General features: G+C 41.8%; 1 protein-coding gene across 2 annotated transcripts in view; it reads left to right on the plus strand.

Annotated features, from left to right (window-relative positions):
• The window catches only part of LOC139768020 (telomerase-binding protein EST1A), an 85,913-nt gene extending 67,279 nt beyond the window's left edge, over positions 1 to 18,634 (plus strand). For both annotated transcript variants that reach the window (XM_071697841.1, XM_071697842.1), the window contains exons 24-27: positions 6,921 to 7,083; positions 12,028 to 12,248; positions 13,173 to 13,254; positions 13,629 to 18,634. In XM_071697841.1, the coding sequence (XP_071553942.1) occupies positions 6,921 to 7,083; positions 12,028 to 12,248; positions 13,173 to 13,254; positions 13,629 to 13,765 (603 nt within the window). In that variant the 3' untranslated portion in view covers positions 13,766 to 18,634. The remainder of the gene's footprint in view (positions 1 to 6,920; positions 7,084 to 12,027; positions 12,249 to 13,172; positions 13,255 to 13,628) is intronic.
• The last annotated feature ends 2,227 nt before the right edge of the window (positions 18,635 to 20,861 follow it).

The raw sequence follows: 20,861 nt of genomic DNA on the forward strand, positions 1-20,861 counted from the left end.
CTTTCCTCCCTATTTTTCACATTTGTTGCATAAAGATACCTTCGGCGAGGATATAGCCGAGTGTCGGGCTACATATTCAAACATTTATGGTCGAGATATTACGAGAGTTGACGGTCTCGCGGGAACTACCATGCGGTCGGACTTCACCCTCGCCGCATCACCCGCAGACTCGAGATAACATTTTCTCTACCGTCGACCCTTCCCTCGGTTCGCTCTAAGGGGTCTGTCGCCGACGAGGACATTGTATGCCCGTTGTCCCTCGATGCACAGTAATAGCTGTTCTCCGTTCCCGCGAGAGAACGGATCTTTAATTTCCGCGATATTAGGGAAGAACACTTCGTTTCCCTGGAGTGTCGTAGCCGCTGTCGAAAGTGCGCCCCTACGCTAATCTACCGTGAAATGATTTATGCCACGAACGTTCGCCAAATGGTTCGTCAAAGGTCAATATCGTAAATGGTTCAGCTAATAAATCACCGATATTTGCATTCGTTTCGATATTTAAGAGTTCATCGAACTTTCGTTACATTTTATCACATACAAAGCGAGTTTGCATTCAAATCCTACGTTTACGGTTATATTACATGCAATTGGATTGATCTTTATTTTCTGAGAGGATAAGGTCAACTCGGAGGAAATCAGTCTTCCAGTTCTGATCGATAAACAGTGGTCTTAAAAATATCAGAGACCACAGATAAAAATACAACATGAAATTCTGAGGTACTTCCACTTCACATGGCACGAGTCTGCTGGTTTTGACATTTTCTTCTTTCTCTCTCTCTTCCTTTCCCGCTTACTTTTTTTTCAGGCTTTCCGCTTCGTCGATAGCTTTCGAGCCGCTTGGCTCGACATCTATGCACGACATCGTCTCCACTCGTATAACATAGGCGACAATTTACTTTACCATCTCGTCGCGCCGGAGGCGAGGAGTTTCCTTCCGATTCGCCGGGTTTGAGTCCCACGGAAGGTTGACATTTCTCGCCTCGGCTCATTCCCGGCATTCTGTATCGAGTGCATCGACGCCGCCGATGCCATGCATTTCGCAGGATTTTCCATGCTCCTCCAGTTTTCAATTTACCTTGCGTTCCCCGTCGACGGCGGCAGAAATATCTCAGGAATGCGCCCGACGACGCGCCTTTGAAAATCGAAAAGCGAGTACCACTTCTCGTCGTTTCTATTAGTTCAGTCATCGGCAGTGTAAACAGACTATCTTTTGCTTCTTCTTTTTGACTGTACTTCGACCGATCGGTCTTTCTCTCTTTCTCTTTCTCTCTCTCTCCACTTCTCTTTCTTCAAAGACGAAGCTAGGAGACGAGCAAGAAGGAAAAAGATTCGTGTAGCTCGTGACAATGTCAATGTTTGCGTCGTTGCAACGAGCAACGGTGTAGTTAAAGTACTCTCGGTGTAGTTAAAGCTGAGAGTCTGCTAGTTGCAAAGGAAGCACATATATACGTTGAAGATCTGCTCAGATATATTACTTCAATAAACTTTTCTTACCACCCTTGATCCGAAACGAAACTATTTATCCTTCAGATAATCTTTGATACTTTCTTTTATAATAATTATAATCTTATAGAATTATTCTATCCTGATTTTATTGGCTGCTTTATCACGATGGAATTAGCTTGAGTCGGATTACACACAAACGAAAGAGTGACGCAAAAATAATTTTAGTTGACAGAATTTTTTTTCTATAGGATCGAATAAACCAAAAAATGTTCCATGAAAAACCTGGTGTTGTATTTGAAGAATTTAGAGCAACACTGGAGTAATATACATAATTTGTAAGATCCACTTTAGATATGATTTTATATAAATGGAGCACTTATAAGCTTGAACTTAATCTTTAAATATAGTTGTATCTAAAGTGGATCTTGCAAATCATGGGCTTTAACCATTCTTCCTTTTGCACCTTTATTTATAAACTGACAATAAATTTAATAAACTTATCATATTCGGTAGGTGGCAAATTGCAGCGGTTACATTAATTCGCGAAAATCCCTCTTCTGCGATTTATTTGAGGCGGCCATTTGTTCCCGGTAACAGGTCCGGAGAACCTAATAAAGGCTGAGAAGATAACCGGCCGCTGTCGCGAGCGATTCTTATACGTGGAAGTGGTTTATGGTGGCACGAAGGGGTAAAGCAATCCGATTTGGGCGCGCCATTACGAACGCATGGCGGGGTCGCGGACCGCCACCGTTGGTTACATTTATAAATGCGATTCCCCGTAATATATCGCCCATGTAACCCGCCTCACGCTAATTCCATCGGGATAAAACGGCCAGTAAAATCAGGATAGAATTATAAGCATCTCTCTCCTCTCTCCTTTTTTTCTTCTTGCCGCGCGACCGGTAGCGCAACCTTTATTTTCCACATCGGCTTGAATCCATTTTAATTTTTCTACTTTTCATCCATTTCTCCTTTTGATTCTCCAGTTTTTGCTCGTCCTAATGACGGTCTGGCGAGCGTACTTGCGAGGGATTTTCGCAGATTCTCTCGAGATATTCCGGAAAACTTGACCGTCGACTTATCTATTTCACGGCGAATTACCGGTGGTATGCGCATAATGAGTTTCCCATGCAAATGAGATCCCGTGTAGTGAATTAGCGTTTATTACGGAGTATACAGAAGAAGTGTAATTATCGGGATCGGGGAAAGGAAATTATCGGTCTCGGAGAGATGCGCGCGCGGGCGCGCAGGCGCGCGCCCGCGCGCGCGCGCTCCGAAACCCGAGCGAGATATTCATATACGCGCGTTATCGACGACGAATCCATAACTCGCGGATAGGAGGCCCGGGATGTGCTCTCGCGAAATCGTATACGCGAGCAGAATGGGCGGTTTAGATCGTATCGCGCGCGATTTACCGCGGCACTTTGGATTCCTCTTTGCCCGGCACGGCGCGCTCGTTGACGCGCGTTGCTCTCGCGACTTCGGCCACGTGGTAACGTCCGTCGAGTCAATAAAATCGCCGTCTCCCTTATGGGGAAACGTCTTAACCCTCGGTGTAACGCGAGAATTATGCGGGGCAGTTGCACGCCGCGCCGAGATCTCCGAGCGCGCGTCCGCGCCTGCACCTGCGTGCGTTTCTCTTTCTCTCTCGGCTGGTCAGGCCGTGGATAATTGAAATGATAACGATTACGATGTAACAGATGTAACGATTATGGAGCAGCAGATACACGCCGACCGTTTGCGGCCGGTAAGACCGGGTATTTACCTGATTTATGGGAACATATATACGCCCGATGGGCATACGACGCACATAGGGATCCGACTTAATTTATCAGGATTGACTTTCGTGGCTTATGGTAGATATCGATTTCTGATCTCTCGAAGAGGGTTTCTTCGCCCACATCTCTGCCACTCTTATTATTATTATTATTATTATCGTTATCGTTATCGTTATCGCCATTAAGAAATGGCCTTTTTCTTTGGCGCGTTTCTTATTCCACCGTCTTTTCGATATGCACAAATTAAATTTATTATAATTACCAAAAGTTACCAGGGTATTATTGTAATTGCCAATTAACTATTCGTTATCTTTTAATGTGTATAATTTATTCATGTTAACTGATATTTTCATATATTCTTCATAAAGCATTCTCGTTTATAGAATGTATAATGAATTCGATTCTATTTCTTCTCTTTCTCAAATACCGTACTCAACTAGTACATATATTCCAATTTGCTCGTATATGCGATGTTATATATATATCAGAACCGTGAACGTTGTTATCTATCGAGCGAACTTTTCTCGATCGACGATATATTATTCAGAAGCAACTTTGAGGAAACGTTGCATGTAGCTTCTGCTCGAATCTGATATTCAACTATTTTCTCGTGCTCGTTTTATTTATTCAGTATTTGATCAGAAATAGGGGCCCCTTTATCGTAACCCATATAGAAGATTGTCTTACTTTCTCGCGAGGATTCATTGAAACCGATTCGCGTTATGCGCAACAATCTGACATTGCATCGTTTTAATGCAGTTTCGCATTGTATAGTCCTATAAAATTTCATTAGAATCCAGATAGATCTGAATACAAATATAATGATATAGTCTAAGAGTATCTTATATTTGAGAAAGAGCATGCAGCGTTATTATAAATTGCTCGATCGAAACCGTCGTGAGAGTTCGCCGGCGGTTCTGGGATGATTCGGACGACCGGACGAACCGGACAATTTGAGAAGGAAACGAAAGTGTAATCGACGACTCCGCCTTTCTTTTCCATTTACTAGAAAAAGCGTTTATTCCGCGTTCGAGCGCGTCGCGAGCACGCGCGCACGTTCGTAGGCTCGCCGGACGCCGGACGAACCTGCGAACTTGTCCCCCGACGCCGCGACGGTTAACCAGGTACGTTTCCGCGAGTGTTGCGCATTTACAATGTTGTTACGGGGCGCGGGCCCGCTCGAGCGTGTGAAGGCCCGTGTCGGTGTGCGCTTAATATGCGCGCGGGCGTTAGGGGCCGCGATGCGTGATTCAACGAGGGTTCTCACGAGAGCAGGGGCCGGCCGGGCTCTGTCGGCCGAGGTGCGAGGCGCGAGGAACGAGCGGGCCCAACAGAGAAAAGAGGGGAAAAAAAGTGACGAGAACCGTGAGCGTGGCTGGTATAAAAGAGAATGAAAGAGGCAAAGGAAGGGGGAGGGGGGGGGGACGGCGAGTGGTGCTATACGTTTGCGGGAATGCGCAACGGTACACGCCACATCGTTTAGGAATCCACGAATACTTTAAACGGGAGTAAATTCCTCGACTTTTTTATGTCGCTGTCGCACGCACGGCGCGCCGTAAATGAAGCAGACCGAGCTGCGAGCGAGAGGAAAGCGTTTGAATTCGAAAAGAACGCATACGAGCACGGGCGGATGCCCCCGTTCATTTCGCGATGATGCAACGAGACGAGTGTAGTGCTCGTAAATTACGGTCTTGAATAAAATGAAAAATCTTGAACGCCGTTTCCATCGTGATAAATTTCCGCGCGATGATTTTGCATTCGCGTCGACTCGTTTTCGTTTCGATATCTATATATTTCTGGAACGTCAGGCCCCCCTCCGGCTTATATGCATATATATATTCGAAATGAATTCTTGGAAGGATATACACCTGTATCATCGAGAACGTTTATCCTATAATAACTTAATTTGGACCCGAATTCGCACCCACGTCACGAGCTTTGCCATAAAAGGGCGAATGGGTGATCCGCCGGCTATTTATTAACCCCTTTGCGGAACGGGAACCGCGAGCTATCATGTCAGCAGGACGAGAATAGAGATCGAAATCTCGTCGGACACGTGTATGACATTTGCACACCGGCGTGGTGTGGCTTGACATGGCTTTGCTTGGCGAACGTCGCGTGTGCACGATTCTCCCTAGTTTTGCATTCCGTCCACGTACCCCCGCAAGCAATTAGGTTCGTCTTCGGATTCCTCGCATGCTTTTCGCCGACTCGTGCGACGTGCCATCGCACGGACATTAGTGCGAAACCATATCCTAGAGACTCTCGAAATTGAATAATTCTCGATGTACCGTTGTGGAGGATCGAGGATGTATTCGCGCCGACTATTGCAGGATCATTTTAAGTGGCCTCTTAGCTTTTGAAAGATTTAAAGAAATGTTCGGTATTTCGGGCAAGAAAAGAGAGAAAGAGAACGAGAATGTGTATGAGTCATTTACCTTGTTTGAAAATTATTTATTGGAAGCAACATTTTGTTTTTATGAATTTTATTCTAGAATTTACATAGGAATCTGTTAATTTAGTAAAAAAAAAAATTGAGAAGACCTATTTTCAGATCCAGAATTAAATTAAAGGATAAATGATTCGATGGACTAGTGTCTTTAGAATGTTTTTATCTCTTTTTATATTTCAGATTATGTATTATTGCGTTCTCAGTGCTTATTTAGTCAGCAAATTGCTTTTAAATAGTGATTACATAAAGAATGTCGAAAAATAGAAAGTGAGAGAAGATTTACGGCTCTAATGTATTCAATAGCTACTTTTGCATATATTATTCCAGTCGAAAATTGTAGACAGCGGTAAACTCCTTAAATCGTCACTAAGGATATGTTAATGAGCTGACAGATGTACCGAATACTTTGCTGAATTTTAATGAAGCCGCTCGCAAATGTCTTAAAATATATAATCTTAAATATCTTAAGTTACCGCCTTATTACCGAAGGCAATTTTCATGGTTTTTTTTTTGAATAAATGAGCTCGCGGTCAATGATATGTATCGATCATCGTCGAAACAATATTAGATAGAGGCCTCATTATAGTCCGTAGCTTCTGTTACGACAATGGTTACTTGGCATTCACGTTATACTGCCGAGCCGATATTGTTCGGTGCGCGCCACTGCCTCTCTCGCGAAGCACCATCCGCATACGTGGGATTCAATTGGAAGATAATGCGTCTTCCGTTGCATCTTGCGCTGCACGCACACGCGCCTCTCTCTCTCTCTCTCTTTTTGTTTCTCTCTCGGTGGAAGATGCATGTAATGCGCATGGAGATGCGGCACGTTTCTCCCCGACGAGGAGGAGAATCACGAAGATGGATGCAGATTGAGACGATTACTCAACTATAAAATTTGCTTGGCTATTGATTTTAAAAAGATTTGCTTTTTATTACGTACAATAACAGAAAATTGAGATGAAATCCGCGATTGAAAGTGAAATTTAAATATCGTCGCTATACCAATGTCGACCCCTTTAATTATAATTGGAGTATGATTAATTATTTTAGGTATATGTTTTTGTAATATTATTATTTTAGTTTGTGTTTTTTTGTCGTCAAAGTGGTACTTAATATATTTTTCTTTCCATGTATTAGACTATCTTAAAATAGAATATCTTATTTGAGTCTTATATTAAAATTTTAGAATCTATTTATATCTTTATATCACTAAATGTATGCGTATATACATTTCGTATGTTTAGGCAATCTTACAAAAGTCCTCGGTGTCGGTAGACATTGAGGTGAGACCGAGACAGCTGGTGCCAGATACTAACTGCTTCATCGACTACCTGCAGCAACTGCAGACCATCGTAAGAGCTACTTCCGGCGCGCAGCCAATCTACACTCTCATGGTGCCACTCGTCGGTAAGTGAAAACAAAAGTTTAACATATATTATTAACGCGGATGAAGGATTGGCGAGACGTTGCCGTTTGACACGTGCGCCGTTTGACCCCCGACCTCGTCCATCATTTTTTTGACCGAAGATCGTCGATTATCTCGAGGAAGATGGATGTGCTATAGAAACATGATTCGAATTAATACTCTTTCTTCTCTTTTTAAAAGAGCGTAAAATAATCACCAACAAATAACGAGAAAGAATTTCCATTCGTGCATATCGGATGAACAAAAATAGAAGAGAATTTCAATTCGTCCAATATCGTAAATTTAACTCTATCTCGCTGCACTGTTCTGTTTGTCTCGTAAAAATCGTTTATCTCTCGAAGATTGAAAACATTACGAAATGATTATTCATTGGATGTAAAATCTATGGAAATTTTAATAGAATTCTCATTTCTATATATATAAATTCTCAAGTATCTATATTTAAATATCAGATATTTTTAAATATCAGAAATATATCGTGCGCAATTAAATCGGTTGTTATAATACTCTGTTGGTTAATTAGCTATTGGCCCATCGAACGTATCTATGAAATATCTAAAACCTATCTAATGACCGAACGCACCTTCTCGCGAGGGTTGTGTCTAGATAATGTCATCGAAGAGAAATGACGCGACCAGTCGGAGGTCGCACCTCGGGTCAAAGCAATCGCCGGTGCGCAAACACACTCGATTCGCCTTGTCTCCGAACGTTAAGCGAAGCCGCGAAACAGCCGACGATCGTTGATTCGTCGATCCCTAGCGGAGAATAGTTCATTAGGTCATCGTCATTACGCGTCACTTGTCGCAGAACTTCCCTGCCCCCTCGTCCTCGTGAGAATGGATTGTCCCGTATACCCCCGGCCATCGCGAGACGCTTTGTCCGTTCGCAGGAGCCGTTTGCCGGATCGAACTCCGACCGATACGGCCATTAACGGCGCTTGCGTCAGCTCCCGGTTCTCTACCGACGGCCGAGGATGATGACACCGAGGAATGCGAGCCCGCCGTCGATTCCTCCGCTCCAATTAGCGTTGAGCAATTGCTCTCTCGAGCGTCGTCGATCGGACGGGGCGCGCATTGTCGGAGTGCGTTTCCTTTAACGGTCCCCACATCGAGATACGACTCGTACGAAATCACGCGGTCCCGAGTCATCGTCGCGCTCGAAGCAGTTAAATCCGTAGCACTCCGCGGCATACCGATTTACAGCCATACGTTACGTTCCGCTATGGAGATATAACAGTACTCGCGCTTGCAACATATACAATATAAATACGACTTATGTATATAAATTTCGATTTTTCTTTACAAGCTAGACTTCAGGAGCAAAACTTACATTTTCTGGGTGGAATTATCTCATTTTAGAATTTTAATCCGTGATTTGTTTAATTATTGGAATATTTAATGTTGAAAGAGAATTTATTGTAACTGATAATGGCCTTCAACCAAATTTTTGTCGAGGAAGAAGACGGGATCTATCTTTATAAAGAATGTAATAACATGAAACTTCAATACAGGTTGTTCATGATACTCAATTTAAATAATCTTATGATATACTCGACTAACATAATAAATTACGCCATTAGAATCTGTTACTTATTATTCGACCAACATTATTTGATTGGGATAGCGGTAACTATACTATCGTACATCATAAAGAATAACAAACAGTTATAGGAGAGATATAATTCTAAATTAATTAGCAGAAATATCCCGTTAAGTTCAGCTTCGATTAATTCGATTAAAATTCAGCTCAAAATTCAGTTTAGATATTATATTTCTTAAAATATAATTATATTTAAATATACCTCTTAAAGATAATGATCCCTCTTATAAATATTTCTCTCTCTTACAAGAGTTAGATTTAATTGGAGTTGTTGAACAGAAGGCTATCACAGCAATGGAATCATCAAATCACACGTCACACTCCGATCGCGCGTGTTTTTACAACACGACAATGCGTACAGGACGCTCGTTTCTGTCAATCGGTCGACGATGATGACAACAACGATGACGCATAGGACGACGGAACGACGCGACCGGTTCTTTCTTTTTTAATAGTCGCAGTTTATAGACACTCGCTACTCAGCGAAACGCAATCAGCGATAAATTTACAATCTTCCACGGTGCGGCTGACATTTTCACGGTGCTTCATAGTAAATGCGTCTGGAGTTACGGCTACGACGACAAGACGGACATTCGGAGCATTTATTGCCTCGAGCGCGTATATCTTAACTACTCGAGTCTCTAATTCAAAGTTGTGATGTATTTACTTTGTGATTACTTATCTTAAAGCGCATATTTGTATTGCATTTGATTTTCAGATGTATGTACCTATGGACAAACCTTTTCTAGCGAAGTTGCAATAATTTAGTTTACTAAATTAAACAAGACGTCATGTTAGAGCAGTAATGTGAAAAATGACCTTTTAATATCGAATTGACGAAGATCTTCTTAAGATCGTGAAAGTTGTACGCGACACACAGTTGCTTTAGCGTTCAATAGAAGACAAAGCTATGGTGTCAAGGTTCAAGGCCGCTGAAAATCGAAAGGCTCATCAATCATCATCCCTATTGCCAATTAACGCTGATCTAATCGTTGATTCAGCAAAATCGACTCACGGTGCCAATCTGGACACGGTATTTGGTATTTTGCGGAAGCTTACGTCACTGTCCGCATCCTATTTTGTCATGGATTCCCCGTCGATCCTCCGGCGGAAGAGCTTTGAATGCCAAAACGTTTGTTAGGTGAGGTCGCGGCCGTTGCTATAGGGCAAGGACAAACGTTTTGCCTCGAGGATTTCGATGAGCATTATCGCGATCATCGATTGGTCACGGTTCATTACATTTGCTAGATTTTTTTGACTACGTCACTTTACTCACGAAAAATGTCGTTTGGAAATAAAAAATTATAAGGAAGTGGAGCAGCCGGGTAAAACACTAACAAAACCTAAACAAACTTTAGGAAATTCAGATGTGAATATCTAAGAAATAGATCGCTGAAATAAAGTATTTAAGTAATGTTACGAAAATGGATTGCAAAGTTCAAAAAACTGAGATTGGTTTTTAAAATTGTATCCGCCGTTAGAGAGCAGTTATTTTAATTTATTTTAGTCGAACGTCTAATCGCGCATAATTTTAAAGATTGATTACTGCATATGTCGATATTTCAGCAACGGAATATTTACCGCGCGGTGATAAATGATGTCTGCAAGCCCGTGATAAATAATGCCGTTTCCCCTATTCTCTCACTCCGCGCAGATATTATTCTTTCTATTTCCGTCCCCCTGTCTCGCAAACTTCATCCACTACCGACTGCCCTTGCCAGTTCATTCGGGGGTCGGGTCTGGAAGGAGGATAAGGCTGGCAGCCAGTTAATTTATCGAGTCGGGGAAAGTTTGGTGAATCTCCTATTTGCATTTTCCGTAGATTGCTTTTCTGTGCGCGCTCGCGCGGCAATCTGTGGCGAATAAAGTCGATAAAGCTCCTCTCACAGCATTCATGATAATCTCTCTTGTCCTCCTCACTGAAATAATTCAATGAATCTGTTTGTACGGAGAAAATAAAAAAAATTGGAAGATGACAAACTGCGAAATGAAACGAAATCGAACTCTGAATTTATCATATTATCTTTTCAATATAGAGATTATAAAAAACTTTTTGATTTTGTCTCGTTTTAAAGACTGTTGTAAATTCTATCACTATAATTTCAATTGACCAAGTCTCTAAAGACAACAAATTGGTAAAATATCAAAATATTACCAAATTGAGAAATTCTTTTTGTTCGTGAACGTCAAATTAATAATGACAACAAAAATTTAAAGAAGAAAGTTTAATCAGATCGCGTCATCACTCTCTAGTAAAAAAAAAAAAAAAAAAAAAAAAAAAAATGTTTTCTGCTCAATCTTGTTACTCGTTCGCTTCGTGCGTTTCTCCCTTTCCTTTTTGTCGTTCGTGCGGGTCGTGGGGTCGAAAAACGAAAGTGCGCCTTCATGCAAAATCGGCCGGCGTGCTGCCCTTTGACCTCGCCGGCCAGTCGGCCGACCACGGGCCCGTCTGGCTCTCCGATGGCGAGCAACGGTGAGCGTTCACAGTTAGGTTCTCACGGCTCATACATGAATGCATGTATGCGGCTTGAAACGCTCGCGATGGGGCTCGATGGCAGCGGCGTACCGCGGGCTGCCTTCTGGCTACGATCGGTACGTGGGCGATATCGGTATGGCGGTCGCCGATCGTCGGGGCGAGTGGCTTTTGAACGCAGCTATGATGGTCCTTTGCTTTAACAGCACACGTCGCCATCCCGTTTTCCTCAATCTCGGCCATGAAGGCGAGATCGATCCTGCCGAGTGAATATGTTCGCGTAGACGTAGACCAACATAAAGTGGTAGTCACAGACACGATTTTTCTTTTCGTTGGATTTTGTTTAAGAGAGAGATCTTAATCCGAGTTATTTGTATTTGTGTAACTGTGTAAAGAATTTCGGAGAAGATACAAATAATCTTTCAATGAATCAGTCTGCGTTGAGATCATCGATAAATTGTACGAATGAAATTGAGAGGATTCATTATACCTACTTATTTATTTCCATACCTTGTATTTTATAAAATTTTACTATTTTTAATATGAATGTAAATTTTATATTCTTACGTATAATAATGAAGCATTATTATGCGACTAATTGAGCAGTGTGTATAACCAGTGTTATATGAATTATAATCACGTATTTTATAATTGTAAATTAATTTTTTTACGCGTAATTCTTTTTCTTCTCTTCTATAAGGATTAAATTTTCAAGATCCATGTATTTTTCATCATAACTCATTCAACAGCGATTAATCTTGATTCTTTTGTAGTCTCGCGAGACATGCACATGATTTTCGATATAGCCCTTTCGCACGTGCTTAACGAGCGGAAATATTTTTTGTTGTTGCAGTACTAAGTGAACTCGAAGGTCTAGCTCGAGGCGCCGATGCGAGAGATTGTCCTCCAGCGTCGAAAGCGGCTCTAAATCCTGAGCATTTGGCGCGAGTTGCCGAGAATGCCAAGGCGGCACTGGCCTTCGCGAGAAGCCGAAATCCGGCGATCCGGTGCTTAACCACCAGGGGCACCGTTCTCACATCCAGCACTTTTACGATTGAGGAAAATTGCGACAAGGTAAGTAAGAAGCTGGACAAACCTCTCGACAATTCGATACGCTTACATTTCTTAAGTAACTGTATTCGGCCTGCTGAGGTATTTAAAAGGCAAATTTGCATCGATCGTTGACCGCGGCTAGATGTAGGACTTCCATTGAATAGTCCTTTACTTCTTTCACCCTTTTTTTTTCTCTAACAATCTCGGAAAATTCTCCAAAGCTATTGCGAGCTATTTGGAGAGGAAATTAATGCGCACAATTTTCCTCTTCTTCGTCTTGCATTTTTCCTTTAGCCCAAGAAAAATTGATTATTTATATTTTATTACTCTTGAATCTAGTATCTCGTCGTTGTTAATTCCAACTGTCACATCGGTATGTTTTACATTTTATTAAGCATCAAATGATGCGATTTCGAGTATCAATGGCGATTACAAAATCCGTTCTGACAATCGATTTGAATATGTAAATTGTTACGGGGGTCGTTATTTTCATTGCGACTTTATGTCTAAACGCCTGCGGCACGCAACGACAAGCGACACGATAAAGCGAATCGATTGTGACATTCAGTCGATAGGATTCCAACAGTACACGCAGAAAGTAACCACCACGGTACAGTACAAACCAGTCGCACCAAAGACCAATGGTAGCGAAGAAAGGTAGGCACTCCGGACACGGTGTTCATTGAAGCGCGAATGTTATAATAACGAGCCGGAGAACACCCACGTGGTGTACGTTCGAAGTATTTTCTGCAGCATTTGCGGCTTGTGCCTGATTATTTTCGGTACTAACATAATTTTCGTGATCGAATCGGAGACTCAATTTCGTTGACAATTTCTGCCCTGAATTCGGAAGTTCGGTTCTCTTTTTAGCTATTTGTCGCTACTAAAACGTAATTATTTACTGAGTTTATCGGTATATTCGGAATTTCAATCGTCTTGTTCTAGGATGGACTGACACGGAACGACGATAGAATATTAACTACGTGCCTCAGTCTCTGCAGAATTAACAAGGATCAAGCAAGCGCAGGTAGGTACCATAAAGTTCATGTCAGATCGCGTTAAAATATTTGTTGCATAGTTCCAATCATTATTCTTGTTCACATAATTAATTGGATCATATATTCGATGTTAAACTTTTTATAGAAGAAAATGTTTTTTTTTTTTCGTCTATACTGAAGTCTAAATTTATCTCTAGAAGAATACTCTCTCCTAGATTTATTAAAGGATATCTAAGAGGAAACTTCTTTTTTCTTCTAACTTTGCCGAAGAATATCTAGAGGCGGTATTTCGCTAGTTTAAATTTATCAAAGACTTTCGGGACAAGAATATAAATGAGTTAGTAGCAGGAGGTCCTTAAGCTCAATAAAAAAAACGGGGAAATCCCGGCTTTTGCCTCAACAGAGGAGGGACAGCCGAGGCGTTTGAGACGGGAGGTGGTTTTGCTGACGGAGGACCGGAACCTCAGGGTGAAGGCTCTGGCCAGGGACGTGCCCGTGAGAGAAGTTCCCGATTTCATGCAATGGGCTGGACTCGGCTGAGGCGATATGACGTGATTGCGACGAAATTCCGATTCTCACTTGACGAGAAATCTCCCGTGTTCCTGCCGCGCGAGCCCGACCAAACGTCAAACAAGACCAAACGCAACGGAAAAGAAGTAGACAAAGAAAGAGAAGGTTCGTCAGTTGCCGACGGATCTTCGTCTCGGATCTTCTTCGCGGCCGATCGACCGTCGACTGTGCGCATCATTATTATCGCGCGTAAGTCTGTCGCAGGTTGGGTATTCAGATTGTCTCTCCCGACGGTATTCTTTTTTTTTTCTAAATTCTTTTTAATCCTATTACGGAGAAACCGCGAAGTGCGGTAAGCAGGAGCAAGTTCTACGGAAGAAAAAGCAAAGCGCGCGCGGTCGCGTAAAATTGCGAATGAAGTACGGTACGAATGATGAAAGAAACAGGCTCGGAAGCCTGTCGCTCGCCGTTTCGCTTGTCGGAAACGCGAGCTATTCGAAGGCTCCTCGTGAATGAGCGTGACACTACCTACCTACCTACCTTGTACCCCTAACTGTTCCGTGTATCTCGAACGTGCAGAGATAAAAATCCCGAGGAGAGAGCCTTTTCACACGGGGAACGTGTAACGGGCGGTCCGAAAGACACGTTGAATCCAGGACGTTCACAGAGAGCCATGGCGTACAGTACACCAGAAGTAAAATCGAGGGACAACCGACGGAGACGTGAATGTTTCGAAGAAAAAGCGAAGAAAACGATGAAAATAGAGCTTTACTGTCTTGAAGTGCTATCACTGTTTGTAGATTGTTTTTATCAATAATAGCCGTCTATTGCGGCTTGGATAACCATTTTGTATAATTTTGTTTGCCGTCATTTACTTTTGTTCGTGTGAGACGTTATTAAAAAAAATTTTTATATCGTATGTACGGTGTGTGTGGGTTTGAGATGATGTGACGATGACGCGTTCGCGTCATCGTTTCGCTAGCAATCACGAAACGTGTCTTTTTATCGTTCCGCCGTAAGTCCACCGTGACATTTTCCACGAGGCGATTCTCCCCTCGTTTTCTTACCGCTGAAGTCATTAACATTATTACCTTTAAGTTGTCAAGTGAATTATTAACGGCGATTCGTCTCCAATGAATGACTATGCTTCGTCGGGGATATCGACAAGATCGAAAACGACAAGCGATGTGACGTGATCGTTGATCGCGCATTCGCTCGTCGCCGATTGATGATTATCCTCGAGGAATATTAGGAACGATCGAAAATCGCTTACTTTCGAAAATCAACGTCAATTTTTTGTGTGTAAAAACGATCAAATACGCCAGTATACACTGCAAATTCAAGTGTGTTATTTTAGCTAAAGCTCTTCTTGCTGTTTTAAAACACATTTAACATGTATTAACTTAATACGATTAAACGTGTTAAATGACGTAATTTAACACATAAAAAAACATGTAAAAAAAGCTTCAGTCTAATGTGTTACTCTTAGGCGTTTATGCGTGTAAGAACAAGACTTAGATTTGCGGTGTAAAAATTATATTTGGTTTTTATTACACACACACATATCAATAGTTTCAAGCAAGGTTGATTGTTTATATTATAATTTCAAACAAAATTGCTGGTGTTTGTCGTCGAGAATATATTTTGCGGATTAATCCTTGATTTTTGAAATTCCTTTTTCGATCGTCTTTAAGCAAACGTACGTCATAGCCGAGATGCGTATCTCTCCTCATTGCTTACGAGTACTCGCTTGTATAGCATACACATATATTGACATCTACATAGTTCACCGGCTTAAGACTAGAACGTAAGGAAACGAAGCGGATTTTTATTCCATGAGGTGCACGATTGTACAACCATGGTGTTCTTTATAATATCAAAGATTAGCTTTTACCGATAAGCGAAGAATAAATGTATCCTGCAAGTGTTGGCACGATCGCTGTTATAAACATTCCGTGTCGGAATCACGTTGACACGAGATTTTTCATCGACTTCGATCTAGCGACGTCACTTTGCCCAGGCTTCGCCGTTACGGAAGGGCAATTGAGACCACGATTGTGAGTGCGACGTAAGATTCGCAAAATAGTTCGCGCGTGACGTGGAATCGAAGAGGGATATTGCTTCATTCTCATGACAAATTGTCGAAAGCGCGAACGCAACTTGCGCGCCAATGTTGGTGTTTTCTTCGCGTTTTTTAATATTGCTCGGTTTTACCAGATACGTATACGAGTTTATCTTTCGGGAGAAAGTTTACCTTTCGGAACCACACAGTGGTCGAGGCATGCGCGCGACCAGCAAGGAACTGCGGGACCGATGATCGAGTAGCGAACACGATGTCCTATTTTTCGACAGAGATAAGATAGTTACTTAATGCTCCTTAGTGTATTAAAGAGTGTGTGTGTGCGCGCGTGTGTATGTGTGTATGCGTGTGTGTGGGAGAGAGAGAGGGGGGGATAAATAGAGAAAGAGAAAGAGAGAATGGCAATTAGATTAGCGAAGGAGGACAGTCAGCGGAAAGGGAAAAAACGCTCGACGTACTAAAGACCGTACCTACAATAAATCTCGATGCTGTCCGAAGTCTCGTCGGAATTCCTGCGAATTAAATCGAATCGGTAAGTAGAAGAAGTGCCCACCCACTGCACCGCCCGGGCAGAATCCTTTTGTTACACCGTGATGTTCCGCTTGACAAACCACGCCGTTCGGGCAGAAGAAAGTCTCGGTCGTGTAAGGTTGTCTGTTCAGCGGTATTTTAAGGGCGCGTAAGAAGCCCGTAAGAATATTAAAATATCTCTACCGGTCTGTCGTGGGAAAATATCTTCTTTCTATTGAAAAAAAAATATATGTCTGTACAAGGATTCTATTGCTATACTTACGGATTTAATTATATTTCTATAATAGAAAGACACGATCGCGCACGAATTCCCGAGTAGGATCCCGTAAATTTGCTTTTTGCGAAACGCGGTGAGGTCTTATTTAAGTATACGTACTTCTTAATGTCGCTGTAAGAAGACGGTGAAGTAGCATTCGTCAACGATACTTCACAAGATCCAAGATCGGACGTTGAGAGGACGGAGGAAGAGAAAGTAGAGGAAAAGAGAGAGAGAAACGCGGAGTTTCGCTCCTGTGAACTTGTTCATATCTCTCGTCCTTCCAGCGTGTCCGTTTACTTTAACGTTTTTTTCTTTTTCCTCCCCCGTCACCTTCTTCTCCCCCCCCCTCGTCGCCGTTTTTAGCTCAATTTTTTATTCGAACCTCCACTGCGAGAGAAAGTGCGGCGTATTGATGGAGTTTGACGAAGCCCACTCGAAGCACCGACGATGTACACTGTCATTGTGTTTCACTAATTTCTAAGTATAGCCTTTCATAGCCTTTTTAATGTACGCGTCCGGTCGCCATAAGCGGCCGATAATTAATTCGATGGCAGACGTTCGAGATGTAGGAGTGCGATGGATGGGCGAGCGAAATCGATTGCGCGAATGCGCCTTGCAATCGCGAATACAATAATAGAAATTATCGAGAAACACTTGTTTTCTTAAACCGACAGACATACGGGAGACATATTTTTAACGATTAAAATGACGAATCATGAAAAATCACAGTTAGAGGACCAATATCTTAAAGTGTCCCAAGTTCTATAAAGTTTATTAAACAAAAACTTTGATTTAAAAGTGGTCTGTTATTCAGAGACTGAATTATTTTATTGCATTTAAAAAAAAGTAATAGTAGTATTGATTAATCATTGGAAAATAACAAAAGAGCGAATAAAATATTGATTGATAAAATTCGGACAATTATTTTGCCGAAAACGCAGTTCGCGTACGATTGGTCGTCGGTTTTAGAGAAAAGTGTTTAGCGATAATTTTTACGACACTTAGCTTAGTACGGGATAACAATCAGGGTACCTATAGTTTGCAATTGTACTCCGGGCATATCACACACATAGTATATTTACAATATCATCGCAATAGTTCTCTTCTGCAATAGTCATAGTGGTGCAATAGACACTCTACTCACGAATAAGCCACCTCGATAAGACTATCCGTCCCCGAGCATCATAATCCATTTTCATTGTTTCGATGTAATATATCTTCACTTCACTCACTCCGGTCTTTCAACTTCGAAATTGCATATATGTCGATCCTGCGAGTAATCGCCGGCTGTTCCAATCGGCTTACGCGCGATCGAATTCATGTTAGCCCGTGCTTAATAGAAAGAGAGAAAGAGAGAGAGAGAGAGAGAGAGAGAGAGAGAGAGAGAGAGAGAGAGAGAGAGAGAGAGAGAGAGAGAGAGAGAGAGAGAGAGAGAGAGAGAGAGAGAAAGAGAGAGAAGTTGCCTGAAAAATCTAGGTAGACGTTTGACGTAAGATAGACGTCGTGATTTTTAGAACCGATTTATCTCGGACGTGGACAAGCGAGAAATGCCGCGGTACGTTCTCTTAAGAAACGTCCTCCGCTTCCGAGATAACTCTCACACCGTAAGTGTACCTATAGCCACATTGTATATAGGTATATATAATTATATATGATTAAATATACATTTATATATAATTATACATGTATAAATACACCCACCCGATTTTATTGCTAGATTCTCGCAATATCTCTAATACATCTATGTACGTATATTATTATGTGACGAAACGAAAAGAACGCGATTCATTTGTATTTCGTCTGAGGAGAAGATATGACGACGACGACGATGATGATGGTGATGACAAAACTATAAGGATGATGCTATTACGAAAGCAGAAGTTTTAGGCTAATCGTTTATTATATATTATGAGAAATGTCGCTACTAATAGTGTTACCACTTTGAATATTCAATAAAAAGTTGAGACTAGCGTTACTACATTATGTACCTTATTATAATTATTACAATTATATGATATTTAGTATATAATACTCTCTACTGTTTATTAGAACGAAATTCTCATAATTTATGTTAAACTTGCTTTACATATTCTGTATTGCATTTTTAGCAAAAATTAGTCGTTAATTACCAGACTCGATTATCACCAAATATCTCTTCCTTACTTTGTCCTTTCTTTAATTTTCACAGATTTAAATTTAACGAACGTTACAAGTCTCCGATATATTTAATTATAGGTAGAGACATGCTCATTATTAGTACTACATCAGCTAATGTATTAATAATAGGCGATTTATTCAACTCGACAGGATGCAACGTATAATTTTTGTCAGGCCATTACGACTGCGAAGAGTGTGAAGTCGGGGTCCGGCGCGTCAGGTTTTTCTAGATTAAACCTGTCTTGCGTACTCTTTACCTAGTTCGCGAGATTTAGGCTCGCGAGGCATGGCACGCGGAGCGGCGGAGGGGATTCTCGTCGTATGATAGAGTCGTTGACACGCTCGACCTCGTTATATCTTCATCGTCGAAGGTCCGCGCGCGGCACGGTATTTCTCTTAGGCGCACGACTAAGGTCGCCCGAGTCATCTCGAATACTACTCTTTTTCTTACGCGAGGTGTGTGCACTTGTGCAGGCAGGTACGTTTTTCACGAAAGCCACGTACGAGCGACAACGGGCACCGTTATAGCATCTCCACAGCGGTACATACTTGTCACGATCGACGAATTCCAATATCCATTATCGACATCACGATTTCGTTTCAAGTGCAAGTCTTACGTCACTAATTATCCGGTTTTATCACGGACTATATTTTTCCCTGTTATTGGACTAATAGACGTGTTTATCGCAGTTTTCATTTATTTTGTAACCTAAAACAGATAAAAAGCCACTGCCTGAAAAAAATAGTTATATCTTTTTTTTGCTTACCTTCCCAGCGGCTTGATGAACTTGGCAAAAGGATTGATACCAAAAAATAGTTACAATAGTTACTAGTTAAAGAAAATTATCGGTGATTACTAATCCCTCTAAAGATTAAACAAATTGGAAACGTAAGAAATTGAGAGTAAATGGCAAGCAGTGATCTCTTAAAAAATTTTTTATAAAACTATTTAAATAAATATATGAGCGTATTGCATTTTACGTATGTACTTAAATTTTGACGTCCGGAATATTTATTTGCTTGATTGCTTTTAAAGTATGTCGGTATGTGACTTTACTCGAGAATTCGATGGACAAGCTTCGGAATGTCTTAGCGATCAGTGGCGGACAGTACGTTTCCGGTCGAGCACAGTCAACAGACGCAGCGGGAGAAGCGTTCTCCGTCCGTGAGAGAGTCCGGCAAGATCTGGCTATTTTTACCCAGTCAACCTTGAACTTGCTGCCGCCGCCATCGCCGCTCCTGCTGCTGCTGCTGCTGCTGCTGTTGCTGTTGCTGCAGTGATCTGATCACCAATAAAGAGACTTATCTAATTCTGAGAAAGGCGATCGTCTGTTGCGACTAAGGGTATAGGTACTCACGTTGCATATCCGTCGACGCCGTACCACGAAAGCGTAACGTAGACTTAACAACTTATCGGGAGGCACACATGTCGGAGGTGGCTGCGAACCATTTAGCACTTGATATTGTGCGACTTCTATTTAATGATTATTTTCTTATCCTCTACATATGATATATCTAAGAATTATGATATAAAACAGTCAAATTTTTAATCTAGACATTTTATTGTATTTATATTTTGTCTACGAACCGCTTCCAGATATGTTTTAAGCATTCTTCCTATTTGCTCGTTTTTAATGTTGACAGATTTAAATTTAACGAAATTTACAAGTCTCCGATATTTAATTATAGATGGAAACATTTCGAACTTCCAATATGTAAGTTTAATAAAACTATGTGTAAACAAAAGCGCGCTTGAGCGAGGAAGAAGGAGCACAAGGCGGCCAACGCGAGAGTTATGCAGTAGCGGCCGCGAGATAACGTAAACTCGCTATCTGATCGAACAATGCATCTTCGCGATACGCGCACTGGCGAACGGGGTGACCCGCATACCGAGTTACCTCGTCCTCCGGTCGGGCTGATGCACCAAGGATGAGCTTGCGCCGCTGCATCTTGGTGTTGTCGATCGTCGATACCATAGCTCGGAGATCTCTTCTGTTGAGAAGCGATATGCGAATACCGTGCATCAGAGTCACCCGTGTATCTCTGCAGTCGCGCGTGGATTCCATAATAAATTTAAAATCAGTTTTGCGGGAGACAAG

Source organism: Temnothorax nylanderi, unplaced genomic scaffold, assembly GCF_030848795.1.
Source record: "Temnothorax nylanderi isolate EJ_2023f unplaced genomic scaffold, tnyl_v1.0 TNYL_tig0013_pilon, whole genome shotgun sequence".
NCBI lineage: Eukaryota > Metazoa > Arthropoda > Insecta > Hymenoptera > Formicidae > Temnothorax > Temnothorax nylanderi.